Below are 25268 nucleotides of genomic sequence, written 5' to 3'. Positions count from 1 at the left end.
CACACAAAAAAAAGCACATTTTTCCTCTCTATGGAAAGACAGCAGTGACAAGCACCTTCCAGCTCACACACATTCCCACCCCTTCAGGATGAGGTGAGTAAAGCTGTGCCCACCGTATGACTTTTATGTGTGTTTTATTGTTTTCTGTATATAATTTAGCTTAGAAGATCCTAAAAGTACATTTATTATGAAGAAAGAATGTGAACGTGAATAAAGAACAGATTTTTTGTAAATACAGTAGTTTAAATAATAAAATGTAGAAAAACGCCTCATAAACAAAAAAAAAAAAACATTTGCTCATTACACATATTTGTCATTGCATTTGACAATCTACTGTTGGATGATCTCACACTGTTGTTAGGTTCTTGGGGCCTCTGGCGACCCATTCATGTTGTCCTGAAGGGCCCGATGCAAAGGCAGCCACTTCTTTATCGACGCTTTCAAAGCTACGATCCATCTGGAACAAAGCAATAAGACCACACAACCTTTTTTCAATGCTCACTTGGAACAAATATAAATACAGTGGAACCTTGGTTAGCGTCATTATTGCATTCCTGAAGGTTCGACGCTAACCGAAACATACTCAAACTGAATCACTTTTTCCCATAAGAAATAATGTAAATCCAATTAATCTGTTCCAGAAAGTTAACACAAAACACATTTTTATAGTTTTACAATTGCAGTTTTACATGCAGAAAACAATTCTAAATGCATATAAATGATGAACGAAAGGGATAAATGAACATTTAAGATTACTTTTATCTTCACTGAAGAGGTGATTGTTGACAAAGACATGATGTGGCAGCGAGATCAACACAGACACCACCTTCGTATTTTGCCATGAGTTATTTCTTGAATTCTGCTCCTTGAGTGTCTGCTTTTCTTTTGGTCAGGCTGCGAAATAACCCAAAATGGAGACAAAGAAAGTTGCAAGTGGCAGCATTTTGATAAAGAATGTAAGAAACGCCATTGAATTCAAGAAATAACTCATGGCAAAACACGAAAGTGGCGTCTGTGTTGATCTTGCTGCCACATCAACACGTCATCACGTCTTCAGTGAAGGTAAACATAACCTCAAATATTCATTTATCCCTTTCATGTGGCATTTATATGCACATAGAATTGTTTTATACATGTAAACCTGTAATTGTAAAACTATAAAAATGAGTTTTGTGTTAATATTGTGGTGTAACTGTGTTAGATAGCAAAGAACTACAAGTCCACCGCTGATGACATCATAGACAGGCAACAGAACTGACTTCCAGTTCCTGTTTCTATTTATTAGCAAGCTGCTAAAAAGGATGTTTTGTGATAAAAATACAATAAGAACACAAAGTTGGACTCCCACAGCGTAGTAATAACACAACCAGAAACACGCCATATTGTATGCTAACCGGAAAATATACGCAAACGGAGACAGAATTTTGGCATCAATACTCAACGTTAACAGAAAAACATAATGATGGCTTTTGTTGTGAAGGCGTGATGAACATTCAAGTCTGCGCATCGAAGCTCTCATTACAGTAACCCATCATCTCTTGTTCATTTCTTGTCATCTTTAGCAAACTACAACAATATGGATGCAAACTACCATCCTACCCATGCAGCCTACAATACTATGAATGCAACACAACACTTTACCGTTTATTCTCATTTGGATTCTCTGCACAGAAGTAGAAAGTCTTGAACTCATCAGATGGGGGCTTCAGCTCAATGGTGGATTTCTTGCTTCCAAATGGCTGCTCTCGCACCGTGTATCCCTGCAGGTAGATTCCACCTGAGCACACGCGATATGATGAATGTAGTTTTGTATTTACCCTCCTGTGTGCAGGCATCACATGTCAGTATATACAGTAAATATATAAAGTTTTTAATGATTACACCTGCTTCTTTTTTCAACTTTGTTTCAAGCATTTTTGGGCAAAAAGATGTCATGCCACGTACAACGCTTTCACCACAGCATACCATGTGCATGGGTTGCACGGATCCCGCTGTACAAGTAGAGGCAACCATCCTTTAAGATGCAGTAGTGCTGCACCCACACGTCCTTGCTCTTGTCCATTTTATGAAGCAACCCCAGGCTCTCGGGGCTTTTCACAGCCAGTGGGGGCAGACTCCCGTTGTGTCTGGTGACATCCACCCACACGTGGTGCTGAAAGACCAGAGAGGTGAGTATTAACCTGCCAAATATGATTAGTGTGACATGGAGAGCAGCGTGTACAGTAATGCCTCACCACTTCGTGTTTCCACTTTTTCAAAATAGTCATCCCTCATTTATCGCAGTTAATCAGTTTCAGACAGTATGTCTATAAGTCAATTTCCACGAAAGAGGATTTTTTTATTTATAAAAACAATATTTTCATAGTTAGAGCATAGAAAACCTGTTTGCGACCTTCTAAATACGGTTTTTAACACCATTAGAGCCCTCTAGACATGAAATAACCCTAAAGTTACCTTTACACTCGTATTACCCAATATAGTACACATAACAACAAAACATTTGCCATTTAAGTGCGTGTGCGTGTTGCTGTAAATGTGTTCTGGTGCTAAAGGAGCAGAGTGGGGTGGGGGGGGGGGGTACAGGAAGCTATGCCAGGGTTTCAGAGTTGAGTTGTAGATTGGTGTTGGTAATTGCAAGAATTTCCATTTTACACTGTTGGATCTTAAGGAGGTTCTCGGTAGAGCATCAAAATGCAAAAAGCAGAAATGGGAGTGAGACAAAAAACGTTAACCATTAAAGTGAAATAGGCTGTTCATCAGCTGATCAAAAGTTTAAGACCACAGCCTCCAAAAGCCAAAGTCTTGGCAAAAATGTGGATTCAGTGTAATTTCCTGACAGGTAGTCACACTGTCATGATCCCTTGATGGCAAAGGCAAAAAAGCTTTCTCTCTTTGAACGCGGTCCGACTGCTGAGCTGCACCATTGCTGTAGAGGGTGAACGCAGTAAGACAGTCATTTGAAAAGATCCTGAGGGCTATGGGACAAGAAAGTCAAGGGGTGGACTCATAAGATGTCACCGGCCTTAAATCTGGCCCATAAAAGACAGTTGAAAAAGTTAAAAACTAGAATGTCTTTGAAAGCTCATTTATTTCAGTAGTTCAATTCAAAAAGTGAAACTCTTCTATTCTACAAATTCACTACACATAGAGTGAAATATTACAACTTATTTCTTAATCAGTTTGAGGACATATTTGGGCATCTCTGTGTGGAGTTTGCATGTTCTCCCTGTGCATGTGTGGGCTTTTTCTGGTACTCCGACTTCCTACCACATCCCAAAAACATGCATGTTAGATTAATTGGAGATTCTAAATTGTCCATAGGTATGAATGTGAGTGTGAATGGTTGTTTGTCTATATGTGCCCTGTGATTGGCTGGCGACCAGTCCAGGGTCCCCGCCAGTCCCCGCCTCTCACCCCAAGTCAGCTGGGATAGGCTCCAGCATACCTAAGCGGTTTGAACATGTCACTCCCAGCAGACGACAGCACATTCTGCATATTATTTAGCAGATGCAAATAAAAAGCAAAGCAACATGAAAAGTGTTAAATTAAGAAAAGTCTTACCTGTATTATTGGATGAATAGCACTGTCCATAGCTTCCAGCCACCTAAAACCGCATCACGACGTCCTTATAGGCACAGTACTCTCAGATGACATCATAACATGTTCACTAAGTCCTGTTCATGCTTAAAAGCCAGCAAAAAAGCCCATGCTGCATTGCTAGTGAATACAGTTTCTATGTAGGACTGAAGCTACCTTTTGATTTCCTGGTTGGAAGTAGCACAGAGGTAGAACACTCGATTACCAGCCAGAGGACGACACTTTAACACAAAGGGTTTCCCCAGGGAAAAATCCAGGCCCACCTCAGCCCCTTCCATCTTTAAAGCCGCTAAGGCCTGACTCTTGCCTTCATCCTGTAATAAACACAAAAGTCATGTTCATGTTGAGCATACATAGAATCATGATCAGCAGCTCACCCGTTTGTGTCTGTAGTAGTAAAGGCAGCACTCATGCGTTAGTACAAACCACCTCTTCCTCCAGCCTTTAATCAGACCAGACTGGGTACGCTTATGAAGATAACCACGGCACGCCGGTCTCGGAGTATTCGGACTATGAGCAATATCTGACCCGATAGTCAGCACGAGCTCATCTGGACCTACAAAATCAACATTGAAAGTGAGCTAAAATGTTTCTCACTTGTCTCCAGAATGCAAGAAACCTAACTTGTTTCTATTATTATGAGCCATGAAACTAACATACCTTGCCGAACCAAATCAGCAGCCTCCGAGTGAGAAATCCTGACATCTGTTCCGTTGACAGCCAGGACATAGTCGCCGACCATCAGACCTGCTTCCTCTGCTGCCCCGTCTAAACACACACCAACAAAGACGTGAAATTGATGACGTTTGGGATGACGCCAGGCCAGTGCTATGTGGAATGGACGTTGTGTTTTTTTAGGGATGTCCGATAATAGCCGATATTGGCATAAAAATGAGATATCGCATCATATCGGTACCAGTTTTTCTGATGATGATGATGAAAGTCTGCCTGTCATGTTGCAGTTGTCACGGACTCAAGCAGATGGGGGGCAAACAAGCATAACTGTAGCGAGATGTCAGAGTGAAACTTCTGCATTCGTGAGACGGGCTCACATATAGAAATCATCCAATAGGGATTTCAGCAAAAGTTATCACTAAGGTAGTCTTAAAGAGAAAGGTGGCTGCTGTCTCACCCGTTGGGTGGAGGCGAGTCCAGTTTGACTGACAACAAGCAAAACTGATATGGAACCACCGTTAAAATATTGTTGGAACTCGAAAATGCTGATGAAAACGGGAAATGCAAAAGGAATGACCTCACAACAGAAAACTATAGATTCATCATTTCCTCATAGCTAAACGGAAGACCCAAAAAGTCGCACAGGATCTCCTCCCCGTAGACCCACCACCTGCAGGGGCAATCATAAGGGTCCGGTGTAATGGTCAACCTGGTCTTCAGCGGCCAAATGTGGTTCTAGGGACATGGACTGTCACCTCTCTAGTGGGGAAAAAGCCTGAGCTTGTGCGAGAGGTTGATACATTCCGACTAGACATAGTTGGGCTCACCTCGACCGACGGTTAGAGTTGGACTTTATTTTACTATGGAGGTGCCGCAGGGGACACCTACAGAGGTACCAAGTGGGGGGACTATAATAAGACCACACCAGCTCGCCGCCTCTGTGTTGGAGTCATTCCTAGTGAACGAGAGGGTCACTTTGGGAAAAGTGGCCCTTTTTCTATAACTCGTATTGCATATTGCAGTATTCTTCTTTCTTATTTTGCACAAACAGTTTTTAATTGTGAAAAGCATCCAGTGGCATCACAGTCAACAAAGCTCATTACACGAGACGTCACCTGACATTAGTTTGAAGGAAGCGCTGCTGCACTGATTTGATCATGAAATATTGAATAAAGGATATTGGTGACAAAGCCAATACTGAGCATCTGTAATTTTGTTGTTATCACATATTCAGGATAGGACTTTTTCAGAATTTTGGTTGATGTTTTCCTGTGTAACCTGTGTGTTCATTGTGATCCCATGCAATTTGAGTTTCATGGATTAAAAACATGTTGTCACTCTTGTACAAGTCTGTGTTCAAAGTGTGAAATACTGTGGTGACCCTCTGAAGGGTGCTCTTACTTGTGTCGACTTCTGTGACCACAATGGGTTTGGAGAACTGTATTCGAAAGCCCCAAGGATACTCTCCTGTCCTTTTGTTGATCTTGACGGTCCTCTCCCGAACTGACATTTCAATTCAAAACAGAGAATGGTTATCTTTATTTTGATACAGCGCTCGTTATGCAACCTGAATGTAACTTCACCATGTAGGTTTTTGAAATGAACGACAAAGAGAGCTTACTTGAAACAGCTCGACTTCTACTGCGGAGCCCGGAAGGATCGGCGTTATCTCCTTGGTATATCCATGCAGCCGAGTGGAAAGTCTCTGCATAGAAGCCCCTGTCTTCACTGACGCAAGTTGCCATGTCCATGGTGTGTGTGTCCTCAGACACTAGGAACAAAGGTGACACAGTGAAATTTCACACATCATGATTGGGATCAGAAGTTGGTTTGTACAGGGAAGTTGTCTATTACAACCAAACTGCGAAACAGATAAAGTGGATAAGATAAAGTACCACAAAGTAGTCCTATTTTCCATTCATTGAAGTGGACGATATAAGATGTACAGTTAGGAAAATTTGCATCCACTTACCATGGGCATGAAGTTATATGATTTTTGGGCATTCTTTGATTGAACAGACGAGTGCACAACTTCAAATTTATTTTGGATGTTCTTCATTCTGTTTTGTATGTTCTTGTGCGTAAATCGTGTGTTCGGGTGCTCTTACACCCGTGAAGAACTTAAACTTACTGTCAACATCAGATTATATATGGGATATTTCTCCGTTTTTAATAGCGAAAGTGACAGTGTTTCAAAATCAGAAATATTGTGATCGATTGTGATTTTTATTTAAGTGCAATTTTTGAAATCTTATTTAAATGAAATTTTTGCTAAAAAGAGACTGAGAGTCAATTTTATTTTCATTGTTTTTTTTGTCTGTTTAATTGACCATGTTGTTTGTTTAATTAATTTTATTCAAAAGCTCTTGGCATTCCAATGAAAATGTTAAATACTCTTGAAAAATTAAACTTTATTGCTTTTCATACTTGTACTCACATTATTATGCCATATTGCATTATTGCATTGCATTAATCAAGAAATGGTCTCAAAATGATGTTGACAATAATATCGTTTATCAGCAATAATTTCTAGACCAATTATCATCCAGCAAAAGTTATTATCAGGCCTACATACTACACTTAAATCAAGAACAGTTTCATGTTAAAAAAGAATGAAGACAGTCAGACGTGCCCTTGAGCTTCATTTCTACAGGCCTGGTAGTCCACAAGAAAGCCTACCGTGACCATCAAAAGGCCAACTGTGAAGCTTTGGCCGTAGCTTGGTTGCAGTTTCATTCCTACAAAATCAGCAATAACAGAAAACTAGTATATTATTTTCTACAATTACCTCACACAAACCCCAAATCCACACATGCAGTGACCACTCACAACAGGTTTACGAAGCACTTCAACAAGCTTTTGCTGTTCCAGCCACTCCTCCATCAGCGACAGAGGCTCCAGTTCCAGTGACCATTTTCTCTAACTTTAATAACACCACAGAGAGAGAGGTGGAGGTAATCATACAGAAAATGAGGTCCTCCACATGCTCCCAAAAGCAATCATCTCAGTCAGCAGCCCACTCATCACTGCAATCATGAATAATTCACTAAAAACTGATCAAGTCCCGCCAGTCATAAAAACTGCTATCATTCGATCTCACCTGAAAAAAACATCACGAGATAGTGAAGACCTAGCAAACGTCAGACGCATCTCAAACCTACCATCCTCTCCAAGGTTTTGGATGAAAGTGTTGCAGCCCGGTTTCACAACCACTTCACAAAGCCTGTATGAGACTTTCCAATCCCGTTTCCGCTCTGCACACAGCACAGATACAGGTCAGGGTCAGTAACAATCTGCTGATGGCTGCTAACCAAGGCTCCCCCTCGTTCCTCATTCTTCTGGATTTGACACTAAGGACCATAACATTCTTACACCACAGTGGGACTCTGTGGGACCATCCTCCGCTGGTTTCAGTCATACATCATTGGCAGAGCGTACGTGGCGCTAGGGAAGACAAAATCATCACCCCCACACTGTCACCTGTGGGGTTCCCCTGGGGTCAGTTCTTGGGCCAGCACTGTTCACTGTTTACATGCTCCGCTTGGGTCACATCATCAGGAAAACATGAGATCTCATTTAATTCATATGCTGAGGACACCCAGCTACCCCTGAAAACAGATCCCACCTCCACCCCAGCTTTGGAAGAATCAAAGGCATGGATGTCAGATAACTTCCTTCAGTTGAACAGCCGCAAAACAGAAGCCATCCTCATCAGAACCCGACATCAGATCTGGTTATCTAGTTCATTTTTGAAAAAACGCAATAGCGTCAGGGTTTGACCTGCGATGTATTCTGATTCTTATTCTCTCATTTCTAAATTCTCTAAATATTGTAATAATCGCTGTGCATTCATGATTCAGGTATTCACACCCTTGCAAATTTGTGGATTTTTGGTTAAAAAAATGTTTGGATTTTTTTTTTTTTTTTTAAATAGGCTGTTTTTTCCCCACAGAAAACACACCTCATTCACATCTCACTCCAAGCTGGTAATAATGTACAATATTACCATAATGCAATAATACAAGTAAAATGTACAGCATACATTATTTTCCGAAATCTCTATTTGAACAATTTCCACATGGGAAACAGCACATTTTTCGTTTTTGCTGTCACTTAACTTGACGTCTCGCTACGAATACGCTTCTTTGCCACGTGACGACAGCAAAATTTATATTATTTGCCAAGTCTCATCATTTGTGTACATAGTTTGCACATAGTTGTATATAGGTAATTTATATAGCCTTTGTTATAGTTTGTCATAGTTTGGTATTTTATTGAGTTTTTGTGTATAGTTATTGCATAGTGTAACTGTAGCTTATGTGTCTAATAACGTCTAATCCCTGATTGATCCTGCCAGCGGCAGTTGCTTGTCTCAAAGACAAAGTCATGCAAGACTAAGTACACACAGACCCGGACAGTGAAACTGCCAGTAGATCATTTTCATGTGTAACTGAATGCAATAAATAATAATATCTTGAAGTACCTGTTTCTTCTGTAACATCACTGGTAAAGGAGCTTCCTCCCGCAGAGCCCCGCTGCTTGCTCTCCTCGAACGCTTTGCGCCTCCTGGCCCACGAGTCCGACATACTGCAGTCTGCATCTCTGAGGCTAACAAGTGTCAGGTGATCTTTGGATTCCAGGGAACCTGAAATGGAAGGGAGCGGTCACAAGAGACATTCATCCAAGTACAGGTGGTCCTCGGGTTACCGACGAGTTCCCTTACTGTGACGCAAAGTCGAATTTTAGTGTAAGTCGGAACTCATAACACTCGCACGGAGCACAGAACACACGATACAAAGTAAAAGAATAATAAAAACAATAAACACAACAATAATATGAAACAGTAAAAGGGATAACCAGGGATGACCTTGTGGCTTATTGGGAAGAGGAAGGAGAAGTGGCAGGAGAAGCTTTAAATTTGGTCTTCAGCCAAAGCACTAGTAACCTTTCCATCTCAATAAGACCACTACACTGCCTAGTTATTACCGTCACTTTCATTGGAGCACCCTGTAACATGCTCAAGGATAGTGTAGACACCTGGCAGTTATGTGTGGTGTTCAAGGATTTCATGATTTTTTTAAATGATTTTATGATTTCCACCACTGAGGCCGTGAACGGAACGTCTTGACTCTGTGTGTGTGTGTGTGTGTGTGTGTGTGTGTGTGCGGGTGGAGGATGACTGTGTGCAGAGACAAATGTAACCGGTGAATTGTATCGAATCATATCGTTTGTACACTGTATTGAAGCGTGTCAAATCGTTCTCTTTTTAATATATATCGTTTTTTAATTGTATCTTTTTAACCCGCGTATCTAGACGCGTATGAAATAGTTTAACACAAAGAGATTTACATCCCTACTTACATTAGATAAAAACTTCTATCTGCAATTAATTATGAACTAACTAAGGACAAAATGCGATTAATCCAGCCCTAATAAAAACCTGCAAACTTGATAGCGCATGCAGAGCTGATCTACCAACAAAGTGCACCCAGGTTTGCATCTGTCCACGAGCAAAATAGCACTGGCAATCCATTTGGAGTGTTTGCCTTCACGAATATGCAGAATATATGCACATTATCAGAACGCACAAAATAGTGGTAGGAGATGCAAATGTAATCATTTATCACCTGCAGTATGATTTATCAAATCTGAAACCTGTTTGCGGTCTGTGTTTTTGCGTCTATATGTAGCATGTTTGGAAGACAGTTGCAAACTGGCACAGAGTTCCACACAAATGGCCAGAGTGGTCATTGTGGCAAGGAGGAGGCATACAGTATGAGGAATGGCAAGTGGAGGAGAGAAAATCTTCACTGCGCTTGTCAAAATATTTGTAGTGTGTAATAAAAATAGTAAAGACATATTTTTGAGCTACTGGACTTGAAGGACTGATTTGGAGCAGTCCCAAAAAGCAGCCCTACCATATCTCCTACTTGGAAAAACTTCTTACAACAACAGTTAGTAACAGTGGAACAGTTAGTGGAGGTGGATTAATGAACTGGGTGCCCTTGTCACGTCCCTCAGTGCAATAGTGTGGTTTTGGTGACGGTAATGGTTTGATTTATTTGTACATTCATACAGTCTACTTCGGTATACATCACATATCACAATTCACAATTCACAATTGCACATGTCCAAAAGGAGTAGGAAGAAGCAGAGCAGTCCTACCCCCGCTTTGTTTCACATCAATTGCTAAGACGTTCATTTCCTATTCAAAATGTTCCCTTTGCCAGTTCTGAAATAACATGACAACAATATAACAATGCGTTACAATGAAGTTGAAGTTTGTGAATTGGTATGAACAAATTGCTGTAAGTTGCGTAAAGTGCAGTTGTCATATGACACTGCATAGTATTTCCCTGTTGTTCAGGATTCTTTTTCCTTACTTTGTAAACATCAACTGCTGCTACTATTTCTTGAAATGGCTCATTTTAGTGCATTCTTTGAGTTCCTTACTCAATCCGTTCCATAATTTGATTCCACATACTGATATGCTGAAGGTTTTTTAGCATTGGGCGAGCCTATACGTGTTTTAACTTTAATTTATTCCTAAGGTCATATTTCTCCTCTCTTGATGATAAGAACTGTATTATGGTTTTGGGTAGCATATTATTGTTGGCTTTATGCATAATTGTAGCTGTTTGAAAGTTTACCAGGGCAACAAATTTGAATAATTGTGATTTCAGGAATAAAGGGTTTGTATGTTCTCTTTAAGCAACATCATGGATTATCCTAACTAATCTTATCTGTAGTGCAGTTAGTGAGTGAAGTGTACTTTTATCGTTATTTCCCCATTTCCCCACGCAATACGTTAGACATGGTAATACCAGAGAACAATAGAGAGCAGGGAGTGATTTTTGGACTTTTTACCTCATTTTGTTTAACTCATTTTGTTGCGCCTAGAAATATAGTTTCATTCACCCTGTCAATGTCCACGTCATCTGTTTGTATTTGTGCGTAAGTATCCTATCTGCTATTATAAAATAGCATTAATAGTTAATAGTTTTACTTAGGTTCAGGGATAATCTGTTTTTATCAAACCATGTGTTTAGTATAGTCATTTCCTCTTTGACTTTTCATTATTAGCTCTAGTATGCTTTCTCCAGAACAGAATGCAGTAGTATCATCTCCAAATACTTCTAGCTTTAGGTCTTTTGTGGCTTTACAGATGTCATTTATGTGTAGGTTGAACAGTTTTGGCCCCAGTATTGACCCCTGAGGTGCGCCGCATGCAGTAATATATTTAAGCAAAGCTAAGCTTCACGTATTGCTTCCTGTTTGCTAAGTAGAAGTATTTTAGTGTGGATTTCACGTCGACATGCAGCTATCCAAGTAAGGCTACATATTTATGATAATCATAACCTAACAAATGGTAAATGTCATGGTTTAATAGTGTAACACATGTATATAGAATGACAAAATACACTAATATAGCATTATTTTGTCAAGATTGTACATCAGAAGGTCTCCTTGTTATACACATGCGCAGAATAGTTTTTCTAGTGTGCTCTCCCAAGTGTTGAATGCCATGCCACGCGTGGAAGAGCAAGTATATCAAGTTCCCACACACTCGGGCTGCAGTAAATTACACAAAACATAGCTTTTATGCAGTAGCTGGCTTTGCAACGCTGAGATGTCTTTGCTGAAGTACACCAGTGTATTCATTTGCATCCTCCACCCAGACCTCCAACTCCATCGCTTCAATCAAAGCTCATTTTTGCTTTCCGGCCAATCTGCTCTCACAAACTCTCTATGGTGTCAGCCGCTACCACACGCAAAATCCTCATTTAACACCACTTTTACACCTGTTCAAAACTGTGCAAGCAATCATAGTAGCTCACCCACAACACGCCCACTAATAGTACATGATATTTCTTACTTTGCTCATGCAATATAACACTCATTATTTGGATCTCATCAGTTCTCCTGTTTGCAAACCAAAATTAAGTTTTTTTTAAATTTTTGGGCGCGTACGTAGCCACGAAACACAACCGTAAACTGAGGACCACCTGTAGTTGTCTCCTATCAGTCATTTCATTACACATGACTGTAACTTACATCTGGATACGGGCTTGTCGCTTTTATTGGGATGTTCTTTTGTCTGCCCCGCACATGACGCAGACAGTGCAGGTTTATTGCACTCATCCTGCCTACTCCTTGTCTTTTCATTCCTCAAAGCCAGGGTGGTATCTGCGGTTCTTTCAGAAGGTGCTTTAAGGTGAATGTCGTCATTGCTGCTTAATGAAGGGCCATTTATGTTGTCCAAAAGTGACACGTCAGAAGAAGGACGAACGTGTTTCTGCACACAGCTCCCCAGTCCCAAGCTAGAATGCATCTGCAGGAACCTTTGCTCTGGTAAACTAGTTTTTGCCTCAGCAATTGACTTTTCAATTTGAACTTCATTGTTGTGAAGTGACAAGAGTGGTCTGCTTTGCTCCGCGTGTTCCTCTGATCCACTGCAGGATGGAGGAGTGACCTCAATGGCTCGTGCTCTTCCACTCTGCTGGCCTGCAGCCAGGTCTGGACTGTGGCACTCCAGGTCTCCCATTTCCTGGTCCAAGTCACTGTCTGCCATCTCATGTTTATATACTTTATCAGCGCAATCATCAGGGTCTTGCAGCAGGCTATTCTTGTCACTGACAGTAATCTCATCATTGGGATTATCTTCATTGCAGGTCATGGAAGAAGGTGTGGGCTTTCCATCATGGCTGACTGCTATTCCCAAACTATTCGTTTGAAGAGGAAATGTGATCACATGGGAGACAGTTCCTGTGGAAAATTGCTTGCCGTAGTGGAGGAGAGGGTCCTCTTGCATCAAGCTTGCAGCTTTGGACATGCAAGGAAATGTCTGACATCTTCTTGGTGGAAACAGAACTTCTCTGTGTCCTGCAGTGCTGTTGTTCGGAATCCAGGGTTTGCCCTTTTGGCAATTAGTTAAATCGTTCACAAAGCCGCAGCTGGTAGTTGATAACCAAGGCCTCATGGACTCATAGCTGCCAGACTGTGGGAACTCTTCAAATGAAGCCTTTCCCTTTGCTTCTACAGAAGACGGTCTTCCAGCTTCTTCGCTACAGTTTGAAAAGGGTGTTGGGTCAAACCTTCCTTGTTGTGCATCAGCTTTGTAGCTGGAACTGATCTTAAAGGAGGCCAGACCATATGCTAGGTCTTCGAGAGTGTTATATTTCATGTCTGCAAGCTCCTGAGGTTGAACGTTCCAAAAGAGATCATTACTGAAGCTTCTACGTAAAAGTCTCTCCTTTCGTGAAGGGTTGGCTTTCATCAGCGTTTCTAGGCTTGTTGATATTTGTTGGTGCTGATCCCAGTTTGAATTGTTAGTTGCACATATTGGATCATTTGTTCCATCTTCACTTGTGCTATTGAAGGTATCATGTGACGTGTGATGTTTCTCATGTGTTTCATTCTTCTCAGCTGTGCTCTTGACACATTTGTCAGTATCGTCTCCCTTTTCATGGATAACCAGCGTGGTCTGGATGCCAAGCGTATTGTGCTGAATGATTTCTTTCATTTCAAGCTTCACATGCAGGCCAGTGCAGTTAATATTTATGCTGTTCGTAACTTCTAAGAGGGAATGATGAGGATTTTCACATAAGGGTTGACGTGACTGCTGAAATGTAATCTTTCGGAGTGTTTCTTCCATGTTGTCGACAGACACAGATGTCACAATCTTCACTCCTCTCAGTGTGTGCTCTGTTGTTGAGGCGTAAGTACTTGGCTTCTGACCTGCTTTCAGTCGTTTCTCCCTCACTGGTTCTTCTTTATAACACACGCTGTTACTTTGGTTGTGTTTTGGAAAAATGTATGGCATGACACTCTCTGAAAGAAAAACACAGAATATTAAAGACATGACATGCATGGATTTACTGTTTTATTCAAGTGCTCATGACACCAAAACACGTGCTTATTTTGTCCATTTTTGCTGTGCAAAATAACATTGAAAAGGATATTTCTTGTGTTAGATGTGTTCGGGAATATTGACATATTTACCCTTTTATTACATTCTTCACCACTGAAAATCAAAACCGGTCGGAGACTGAAGAAGGAGGAGAAAGTGGCATCATTTTGAGAGTATGCCCTCTCAGAACTATGCATGGAATACGTTGTTTCCATACTGTTGATTTATTTTGTTGATTTTTTGCTATTATACCCACCCATTGTGCGGCAGGCTTTTGCTTCAGCACTTGAGCCGATGGAGTAAGCCTGTTCGTCCAAAAGACGCCATTCACGTCAGATTCTTTGGTACAGGGGAAACTTGGTTAGTTTCATCAATCAGTTCCAGAAGGTCCGACTCAAACCGAAACATACTCTAACCGAATCAGTTTTTCCCATAGGACATAATATCAAACAGTTCCAGAAAGCCAAAAATGTAAGACAAGTTATAGTTTTCCAATTATAATTTTACATGCAGAAAACAATTCCAGGCTGGCAAAGGACCTCAGTCTCTCCAGGCTGATGGTCAGGCCAAAAACTCAACTATAAAAAAGCTTCTGCAAATCTGCTTACGATGACCTGGAGGTCAGGCCTCGTGTGGGCCAGTACGGCATAGTCGTTGGAAAACAATAAATCCAGTAGGAGTCTCTCAAGTGTTTTGGTCCTTGCCTGAGCCCGTGCAGAACGAAGAGTGGAGCATCCAGCTTGTATCTCAGGTACACCCTTCTTTCTTGGTGATAAACAGCATGGTTCGAGACGCACGTGAAGAATAGGAGACGCTGTTGGAGATGTTAAAAGGCTGTGACATGCCAACATTAGTAAGCATGCGGCCCACCAAGCCATCATGGAACAAACGAATGAGTTGTACAAGCTTACACATTTTACAAGGATTGTCCAGAGTGCTTCTCAGTTTACAAACAGTTACAGTTGTCAACAGACCTTTGTCAGGTCAATGAAGACAACGTAGAGGTCTGGGTTCTGGCCTGTGTGTTTTTCCTGAATATGCCTCACGATGAAGACTATATCAACAGGCCTGGTCTAAAGCCGAACTGTGTTTCTGGTTGCAGGCCCTCTGATATGGCGTTTAGGATGATGCACACTAGAATCGTCAACAGGGATATACCCCAGTAATTGCCACAGTCCGCTTTGTTCTGAAACCGCTTGATCTGGTCTCTTCATCCTATATGCTTACAAGGATACTGTTGAGACACTCTGGGTTAGCTGTTTTGAAGAGTGACCAGGTGCCTTGCCAGAACTGCTCTGCCTGATCGCTTTCATGATGTCATCAAGAGTAGGAGGAAGGTCATTTACTGGCTTCTGGTCAATCCTATCCAAAGCCAAGGTTTACACCAAGGAAGGGTGATTGAGGAATGAAGAAAAGTGTTTTCTCCATCATTCATCATTCTTTTCGCAGGGTAGTGCCGTTTTTGTCACACCAGTTGTACTGTCTGCTTTCTGTATGCTTCTTGGCATAGCATTGTTTTTTTCTTTCCGTAGGTCATGAAAACCATCTCTCTTTGGCCTAAATTGAATGTCATTTTGCCTTTCAACGAACGCAGTGCGTTTCTTCTCCAAGAGATGCCAACCTCCTCATTGTTCTCATCAAGCCAGTCTTGGTGAGCCTGTTTCTTTGCTTGAAGCACCTTCCTTTATAGCTGACTCAGTGGCTGTTTATACGAGTCCCATTTCTTGTTAGGGTGTCCTGTAAGTGGTCAGTGAGCAGTCAGCAAGCTGTTCAGGTGAACCTGGTAATCCTCCCTCACAGTTGGTTTCTCCAGTTTCATTGTGTTGTATGAGGGTCAGGAGAGCTTGAGCTTCTTGAAGTCCAAGAATAGACCTGACCAGTCCAACAATTCGCTCCTCAAATGCTTGGTAGCCTTGATATCACGGACATCTCGCCTTCAAAGAGTAGCTGTCTATGAGATGCCTTTTCTTGGACTTTGGATGCATCCACGTTGTCTTATACTTATTTGGCTGCCGGAATAGTGTATGGTCATAGTTGGTTTTTGCCGCAAAAAGCAAGCAACATTAGGCCATTTTCCTTCAGCCTGCCCAGTCCATGTGTGCCCAGCACTTCATCCCAGCTCTCGCTGTCATTTCCAAACCTAGCATTGAAATCGAGTATTACAAGCTTTCCACTCGGGGACATGGATTTTACAGTGGCGTCAAGGCTCTCATAGAATGCCTCTTTGGCATCTTCACTGCTGGTTGGGGTGTCGACACTGATGATGGTGATGTGTCGGGTAGGAACGAGTGGAAATCAAAGTGTCCTCACCCGCTCACTTATGCCAGTCAGGATATCAGAGAGCTACCAGAGACGAGTCGTAAGTATTGCAAAACCAACTCCATGGATTCTGTCCTCAGCTTCTGTGTTCCCTTTTCAGAAAAAAGTTTAGCCACCCTCAGGTTCACAGATTGATCCTTCATCAGCAAAACATGTTTCACTGAGAGTAGCAATATCAGTCCTGTAACGTTCTGGCAATTAGAACATTTCCTTTGGGGCCTAGTTGTTCCCCCTTGATTTAATAAGGTGTGTACGTTCCATGTGTCCAGCAGTAATTATCTCCGTCTCTGGTTTCGACTGCTAGAGGGGTTACCTGCCATTTGCGTTACATGTTGCTAGGACAGGATTTGTTTAGGACACCTTTTTTAATACCTTCCCTCATCCAGGGTAGGCAGAACTTACTTTCCTTTTCAAAGAAAAACGACCACTAGCCCACAGGCCGCCTACGTGTGGGTCTTGTGGGACCACCGCCAGTGGTAACCGCCGCCTGTCGCTTTGCTGTTCCCCCATCGCCACAGGACTTTGTTCGAAGAAGGATTTTGCAGACACTGACGCACAACACACACGTGTGAAAAAGACGTGAGACGGAGCGGTTGCGCTGGAGTAACACTATCCTCTTGGCAGCAGAAGTCTGAGTTCAGTGGCAAGATACAATGTTACGACTGGAACACGCAATGTTGAGGAGACGTTGCAACCAAGACACTCCCACAACATCCAGAGCCTAAGAAGTTCATATGAATCTCGTTCACCCCCTAGGCCTTGCCACTGAGGAATACCTCAGACACTTCAGCCGTGACCGTGGATGCGTTACGTAAATTGTGTTATTGCGAATGTTTAAGTGAAATTCATTTGAATGATTGGCATGAAAAGCAGCCATTGGAGCTTCTGGTGCGCCTGGCTCAAAACAAAGCCAAACAATTCCTGGGAATGACTTCTGATAGGAGAAGATGAAAGACGACAGCAGCATCTTCCATGTGTTGCTGGTGTATTCTCACACACTGATGTACAATGCTCCTGCTAACCTTGCATTCTTACTGCCTATGCCTCAGAAACGTTTGGGAACGACCGCTTTAGGAACCTCATCTACAATGGATGGACCTTTCATGACTGCTTGGTCTTTCAGTCATGCTGCGTTCAAGCCGCAATGTCAGCAAAGTGAAGGCTAACCTTGCTAAGCTTCTGATAAACCAACCACAAAGTCTCTCACTCACTTTTACTACTGCTGGAGTTCTTCATCCTCCTGCTGTAGCTCCTCCTCCTTCTGTTTCCCATTCATAAATCCACTGCAGCCTCACATCAACTGTAACAGAAGAAAACGTTGTATCGTATGTTTGACCAGATCTAGACAACTTAAAGCCTTGAGCTGAACACGATATCATCGTTAGCATTAGTGCAGAAAAGTAAAAAGTAACGATTACTTTGTTAGTCGATTAATCTGAAGCTTGATGTTCAGATTAATCGATTAACTGATTAGGTCCTAGACCAGGGTTGTTCAAAGTGCGGCACGTGGGTCATTTGCAGCCCGTGGCTGATGTTTTTATGGGCCGTCTGCACATTTTAAAAATACAAGTAAGCAAGAAAACAAAAACAAAACAACAACAGAAGTGGAAAAGAGAGCAGTAATTATTATTACTATTATAAATTATTATTATTATTATTTATTAAAAATAATTCACGGGCCATTTGCAGCCCGTGGCTGATGTTTTTATCGGCCCTCTGCACATTTTAAAAATATAAGTAAACAAGAAAACAAAAACGACAACAAAAGTGGAAAACAGAGCAGTAATTATTATTATTATTATAAAATTTGAATAAATTCACAATATTAACCTAAAGTAGTAATACTATGAGAACAACATTTTATTTTTGAAGCATAAAGTTTCAATTTAATTTTAAAGTTTTAATATTCTAAACAAAAAAAATGAATAATGTCGTAATTTTTGGAAAATTAAGTTGGGAAAAAAATTCATACGACAAAACCAAAGTCAAATATGGGAATAAAGTCTAAAAAAAAAGAAAACAATATAAGAGAAGAAAGTTGAAATATTTATAAAATTTAAAAACAACAGCAAAAATGGAAAACGAACAGTGGAGAAAAGCTCCTAGCAATACACTTTGTCACCAATAACACAAAGCTGTGATGTTATTTCTTTAAAGTTATAACTTGCTAGCATATCTACATGGCTTGGTTTTCAAAATGTTAAATATTAAAGTGACTTTGTATTGATCGATTTTACCGTATGCTGTACTTGCTGGGAAAAGTTTTGACGCCCCTGCTTTAGACGGACCAAATCAAAATGAACCAAACACAAGCAGTTAGTGGTTTGGTCCGCAAACAACAACATATCAGAAAAGAGGCAAAAATGTTGGTTACTGTTGTGTGTGAATATCCTGTTTTGCCTAAAACACAAAGCTAACAGGTCTGCTTTCATGGATTTCATGGACTAAGGATACATTTTTTTTAATTAAAAAAACAAATACCAAAATAGTTATCGATTAATTGGATAATCTATTAATCACTGATTAATTGTTGCAGCTCTCATGAAAAGGAGATGAAGTATTACGCATGAGTCACAATTCTCCCATCTTGAGGAGAACCTTGGGGATGAATAATATCTTGTGTTACGTTTCCAATCCTGACTTTGCTTCTTTGTTCAGTTCAGTCATGTTATGATTGTGTTCATCTCAGCTCCCTTGACTGCCCGAAGATCATTGCTGAACAACGCTGGTGAAACTGGTGAAAACGTGTCGTAGCCAATAAAGACTTTCCTCACATGCAAATGCCGTTTCAGACGTGATGTATCTATTTTGCTGGATTCTCAAAAGGGACTGACGCTGCCATTCTTATGTCAGTAGTTACAAACAAACACAGGCAACATTAAAAATCATCTGAATTGTGTGAAGAAGAAACAAGCTGCAAGTGATTGTTTTGTTCATTTGGTTTGTTGCTAAGAAATAAAAAAATAATCAATAAAGTACCAAAAATGATGTGCCCGGACATGTTATCAGATAAACAGCTGACTTACCTCCTAATGCCAAATCTTGCTGATGGATACGATAAAAGTGCCACGTTTGAAGAGAGCAGCTGCAGCTCCTCCTCACTGTCTGCGTTTGCAGACTCCAGCTTCTTATTGTTGCTATTCTCAAAGTAAAGCAGCTTATTGTGTCTAATCTTGCCAAGTACTGCCAATGTCAGTGTGAAGCATGTTTATTCTGTGCCCTTCATCTAGCATTATGGAAATATATGCTAATCATTTCCACTTGGGCTGCAACAATTGGTCGACATCACCAATGATTATAAAAATATGTCGACGAAGATATGTTATTGACGACGCGTGGCTTAATAAAACTCGCACTAATTGATAGACCGCCGCAGTCATTTATTTATAGGAGGCATGACGGGAAGAAGTAAAAGAAAAATAAGATGAGTCAGGAGTGAGAAGTGGAGTTGGTGGAGATAAGAAATCATCCCTAGTTTATCGTGATTAATTGTTCCCTGACCCGACCGTGATAAGCAATTTCCGCAAAGTAGGATTCCATCCATCCATCTATTTTCTTCCCCTTATCCGGGTCCGTGGGGCAGCAGTCTCAGTAGGGAAGCCCGGACTTCCAGGTCCTCGGCCACCTAATCCAGTTCCAACAGGAGGCCACCAAGGCATTCCCAGGCCAGCTGTGAGACATAATCTCTCCATGTGTGTCCTAGGTCTGCTTCATGTGTGTCCTAGGTCTGCCCCAGGGCCTTCTTCCGGCTGGGCATGCCCAGCACACCTCACCAGAGAGGCGTCCGGGAGGCATCCGGACTAGATGCCCGAGCCACCTCAACTGGCTCCTGTCAATGTGAAGGATCAGCGGCTCTACTCTGAGTCCCTCCCAGACTTTCCCAGGGAGGCTGAGGAGGCTCCCTATAGTTGGAACACACCCTGCGGTCACCCTTTTTGAAAAGGGGTACCACCACCCCGGTCTGTCAATCCAGAGGTACTGTTCCCGACTTCCATGCAATGTTGAAGAAACGTGTCAGCCAAGACAGTCCCTCAACATCGAGAGCCTTGAGGAATTCAGGGCGAAACTCTTCCACCCCCTCCCTGTCCTCCAGCTATATGCCCCTAATAGGGTCTCCCAAGGCAAACAGGTCCTCGGTGATGGGCCAGAACAAGAGTGATTCATAAGACCCTATGAAAAAAAACAAGAGGAGGGACCGTACCTCTCCCTGGCGTGGGATACCGGGGCCTCACCCTGGAGCCAGGCCGAGCGGAGGGGCTCACAGGCGAGCGCCTAGTGGTCGGGCCTCCACCCGTGGGGCCTGGCTGGGCCCAGCGGGATCTTCCCCCCATAGACCAACCACCTGCGGGGGCAAGCATAAGGGTCTGATGCATTGTGATTTGGGTGCTGGTTGAGGGCGGGCGCCTGGGCAACCTGGTCTTCGGTGGCCAAATCTGGTTCTTGGGACATGTCACTTCTCTGGTGGGGAAAGAGCCCGAACTTGTGCGAGAGGTTGAGACATTCCGACTAGACATAGTCGGATTCATCTCGACCCACAGTTTGGGTTCTGGAACCAAACTCCTCGAGAAGGGCTGGACCCGTGTTCTACTCTGGAGTTGCTGAAGGAGACAGGGGGCAAGCTGGTGTAAGCTTATTAATAGCCCCCGGCTCGTTGCCTCCGTGTTGGAGTCATCCCCAGTGAACGAGAGGGTCATTTAACTATGCCTTCAGGTTGGGGAAAGGGTCCTGACTGTGATTTGTAGGTACGCACCAAACGGGATTCAGAGTACTCAGCCTTCTTTGAGTCCATCAGAGGGTTGCTGGAGACTCCGTAGTTCTACTGGGAAGACTTCAATGCCCATGTGGGCAATGACAGTGTGATCTGGAGGGGCGTGATTGGGAGGAGCGGCCTCCCCGATCTGAACCTTTACGGTGTGATGTTATTGGACTTTCGTGCGAACCACAGCTTGTTCATAACGAACACCATGTTCGAAAATAAGGATGTCCACAAGTGCACTTGGCACCAGGACACCCTAGGCCGCAGGTCTATGATTGCCTTTGTAGTCGTATCATCAGACCTGCGTCCGCATGTTCTTCAGCGCAGCCGTCAAGCTGAAGAAGGAGTCCTGTCGAGCATGAATGACTTGTGGGACTCCTGAAGCAGCTGACAGGCACTGGATGGCCAAGAGGCATGCGACTTCAGCTGAGGTATACCTGTAGGTACCGTGGCTGAGGTATCTGGAGTAGTCAAAACGCTCCCCAGTGGCAAAGCTCCAGGGGTGGGCAAGTTTCGCCCTAAATTCCTCAAGGCAAAGTACGAGTCCTTATTTACAAATCTAATCTTTTTGTAGTTAGAGCATAGACAACTTCTTTACGACCTTTTAAATACCATTTTTAACATTATTAGAGACCTTGAGAAATAACATTCCTATAGTCACCCATACACTCCTATCACTCAATATAATATACATAATAAGAAACAATAACACATGAATACGACATAATATAGGCGCACACAAGTTAGCATTGGGAGAGTTCGTTGTTCATTTTTTACTTCCAATTTCTGTACAGTGCTAACATTACTGACACCTAGTGACCAGTGTAGAATATTACATATCTGTCTTTGAATGCGTCTTCTGAAGGCCTTATATTTGTAGTTGTAGACATTTTCTTGCTTGAAAATGCTCAATTTAAGCCAAAAATACATAAAATTTGCTTAGTGATGCATATTTTATGAGTAATATTAAGCCGTAGCCAACCATGAAACGGCATGATTTAGTAATTAATATATTTTGAAAACCTGTGAGTGAAGCCATGAAATTCGAAGCGTAAAGTGGCGACTGTAGGCCCACTCTAAAGCAGGGGTCGCCTAGAACAGCAATCTTTGCCAATTTAATTTAAAGGAAATTAAAGGAAAAATAAATGCATTACCACATCAGTGCCCTCCTGCCCGGGGAAGTGACTGACAGACATGCTAACAGTCATGCATTTGAAACCCTAAACACAGTAGTACGCCTTGCCGCTCTCCAGGCACGCACCCCACCAGGCCCAGCCATGAGACTAGTGCCCAAAACCCGGAGGCGCCAGCGCACACCATATGCTTGCCCCCCAAGCAACAAGCGCTGTGCCACATTCACCTCAAAAAAAAATCCTGCAGCGACGTGGATCGTTAAAGCTGACAGTTGTAACACATCGACCAGCTCCAACCACAACAACACTCCCCCTCCCCCCCTTAAGCACCACCGCTCACCCACGAGGGGAAGCCATCAAGCCAAATAGAGTTGTGGTTTGCTCACAGAGCTGACACCATTCACCGAACCTCGACAAGGAGCCACAGAAGCAGGGGTGCCCAAAGTGCAGCCATCCTCGGTCCGTGCCTCATTTGTCATTGGCCCCAGGCACACTGGAGAAACAAAATAAAAATAAAATAAAAAACACAAAAATAGTAAAACTACAACAAAAGGCACAATAACAAAAAAAGACAAAAATGTTGACACCGACCACAAATAAGCAATAATAACACAGCAGGCATCAGTAATGACACGAACAATGATGGCACATGTCCTTCCATTAGATTACCTTAACACTGCATGGAGTCAGCCATGGCATGTCCGACATGATAGAGTGACAAAAAGTTCTCATCCCATTCCATGTGGAAGTGGTAAGTTTTTGGCTTCTTTCTTTGTCCACCACAGATCTTGTGCTCAAAAAGGTTAGCAGGCGAGGTTGGTGACATGTAAAGTTTGCAAAGCCGGAAACATCATGGTTATGCACGAGCACTTTAAACACAAAGACCCCGGTGTCGTGTCATCTTCCTCACCGTCACCGCCACTCTGAAATGAACTTAACCCATAAGAACCCACGGTGACACGAGTGTAACAAGCACTTTGAAGGTCCCAGTCTCTTCCTTATAAAGCTTTATGTTTGATTTTAACTCATTAAGTCCCTAAGCGACACATACTAAACATCCTGGTGTGATAACCATGTGACAGTCATGTGACTGTAGCAGGAAGTGACCTCTCCAAAATGCAGGTCTGGCCTGTGTGCAAACTTCAAGGAAGAAGCTATTTTCAAAGAGCTGTTTTTTGATACCACATGTAATTTCAAACACATTTCTTAGGTTCAATGCTTTGATAACATGTCCTAAATTACTTTCAACCTGGAATGACCATAGTTGTTGAAGAAAGTAATATAAAAAAAGTAACAGAAATATTGCTGTAACATATATGTCACATCGGCTTTTTAGCCTTAAAATCAGAATGAAGAACCTGATGTGACCCATTTGTCACAATAACAAAAATGCTAATAATCCACCCAATTAATTTAGCTGTTTCAATTATATTAACATGAAATATGTTCTGCTGGTCAATTGAAAGTGTAATGAACAATTAGAAACACAAAATAATGTGAAAGTATTTGGTTTGTGTTACAAAACAGTTTTTGCAAATCTGTACATCATGTTAACACATTTTTACGATCCTATGCTGATCCTACAAAAATTTAAATGTGTTATTCTTGTTCTTAAATATTCTATTATTCCGATTTCATTTGTAAGAACATGCGCTGCACTCCTTATGATGCACTGGAGGCCATTTTGGGAGATGATAGTTAGTTTGAGGGATGTGACGATTGCTCAGATGAAGACCCTGATGACCCTCTTTACAATCCCAACAGTCAAGACGGGAATAGTGATGAGTCAAGTGAGTGTGGTGATTCGGACAGTAGTGAATCAAGTACACCAGATGATGTACCACAACCAAATGAATTCAGGGCAGAAAAATACATCCATTCTAGGAAAAAAAAAACAAGAAACTGTCCATAGCCAAAAACAAGGAACTGAAGAAGGAACTGTCCAAGGGAAAAAACTATTTTCTTGGGGGAAGAAAGCATTTGAAGCCCCTGAGTGTACATTCAAAGGACCCACTCCAGACAATCTTCATAGTCCTCTGGAGTACTTAAGAAAGTTCATAACACCAGAAATGCGATGTTACTAAAGGATCAAACTCATTTGTACAATGTACAAAAATCTCTACATCACAACAATGTTAACACCACTGGAAAAGACCTGGAAATACTGATTGGCCCCTACCTGTGCATGGGTCTTTGCCAACTGACGGCAAATCGTGCATACTGGGAAAATGACACAAAGTGTCCCATGGTAGCTGAAGTCATGTCACGTAATTGTTTTCAGAACCTGCAGGAAACTCTGCATTTCATTGACAACACTGATGTATCAAACAGGCAAGCTACAGATTCCAGGCAGAGGTTCCCACTAGCCTCATTCTTTGGCGGGCACAAAGAGGCCGCCCATCACTCAATGCCACATTTCTACCACCACCGCTGCCCAAGAGGGTTCGTGTTGGAGATCCAGATGATGTTCGCACTGACCAAGTCGCACATTGGTCTTTGAAATGTGACAAACATGGCTGCTGCAAACTCTGCAAAGTCAATGCAACACCACTCTCTGTGAGAAATGTGATGTGCGTCTTTGCTTCACTGAGGAACGAAACTGTTTCAAGTCCTACCATCTGACTTAGGCTAAATGGCTGAAGAGACTTACCAGACATAACAGCTGAGAAAATGTTTTGGACAAGGTGCTGATGATTCAACAGTTTCATTTCTCTTCAGCGTTTACGTTTTTTTGCACAATTTATGTTTGTAGGTCTGCAGCTATGGTAGCTTATTGCAAATGTCCCCAAATAAGCAGTGTTATTTATTTTTGATGCATTTGGCATATTTTGTGGTGCAAAGCAAAACTGATGAAGTTTGTTAAACCTTGCCATTGAAG

General features: G+C 42.1%; 1 protein-coding gene across 7 annotated transcripts; it reads right to left on the bottom strand.

Annotated features, from left to right (window-relative positions):
- Positions 1–117: 117 nt before the first annotated feature.
- pdzph1 (PDZ and pleckstrin homology domains 1) lies at positions 118–20169 on the bottom strand. Of its 7 annotated transcripts, XM_054757571.1 has the most exons (16): positions 19528–20144; positions 17713–17801; positions 14439–14521; positions 14275–14320; positions 12328–14103; positions 8756–8917; positions 7434–7526; positions 5894–6043; positions 5674–5775; positions 4258–4365; positions 3975–4153; positions 3754–3911; positions 3562–3604; positions 1966–2152; positions 1642–1777; positions 118–457 (listed from the first exon to the last, which is right to left on the bottom strand). In XM_054757571.1, exons 5-16 carry the CDS (start codon positions 14093–14095, stop codon positions 358–360), a joined length of 3186 nt encoding a protein of 1061 aa, XP_054613546.1. In that variant the 5' UTR covers positions 14096–14103; positions 14275–14320; positions 14439–14521; positions 17713–17801; positions 19528–20144; the 3' UTR covers positions 118–357. The 7 variants fall into 7 exon arrangements, with proteins under 7 accessions (XP_054613546.1, XP_054613547.1, XP_054613545.1 ...); XM_054757572.1 differs by having other exon boundaries at positions 14275–14521; XM_054757570.1 differs by lacking the exons at positions 14275–14320; positions 14439–14521.
- Between the last annotated feature and the right edge of the window lie 5099 nt (positions 20170–25268).

This window comes from Dunckerocampus dactyliophorus, chromosome 17, assembly GCF_027744805.1.
Source record: "Dunckerocampus dactyliophorus isolate RoL2022-P2 chromosome 17, RoL_Ddac_1.1, whole genome shotgun sequence".
Taxonomy (NCBI): domain Eukaryota; kingdom Metazoa; phylum Chordata; class Actinopteri; order Syngnathiformes; family Syngnathidae; genus Dunckerocampus; species Dunckerocampus dactyliophorus.
Note: the sequence above shows the minus strand (reverse complement) of the source record. Positions and strands in the feature narration are given on the sequence as shown.

What these genes read in the sequence shown, in the direction of transcription:
- pdzph1 (XM_054757570.1), bottom strand. Translation starts at nt 17,773, where the DNA reads ATGGGAAACAGAAGGAGGAGGAGCTACAGCAGGAGGATGAAGAACTCC. An exon ending in CGACAAGCCCGTATCCAGAT is followed by an intron (nt 8,918 to 12,327) that starts GTAAGTTACAGT and finishes CTTCCATTTCAG; the next exon opens with GTTCCCTGGAATCCAAAGAT. An exon ending in TGCTGATTTGGTTCGGCAAG is followed by an intron (nt 4,154 to 4,257) that starts GTATGTTAGTTT and finishes TTGATTTTGTAG; the next exon opens with GTCCAGATGAGCTCGTGCTG.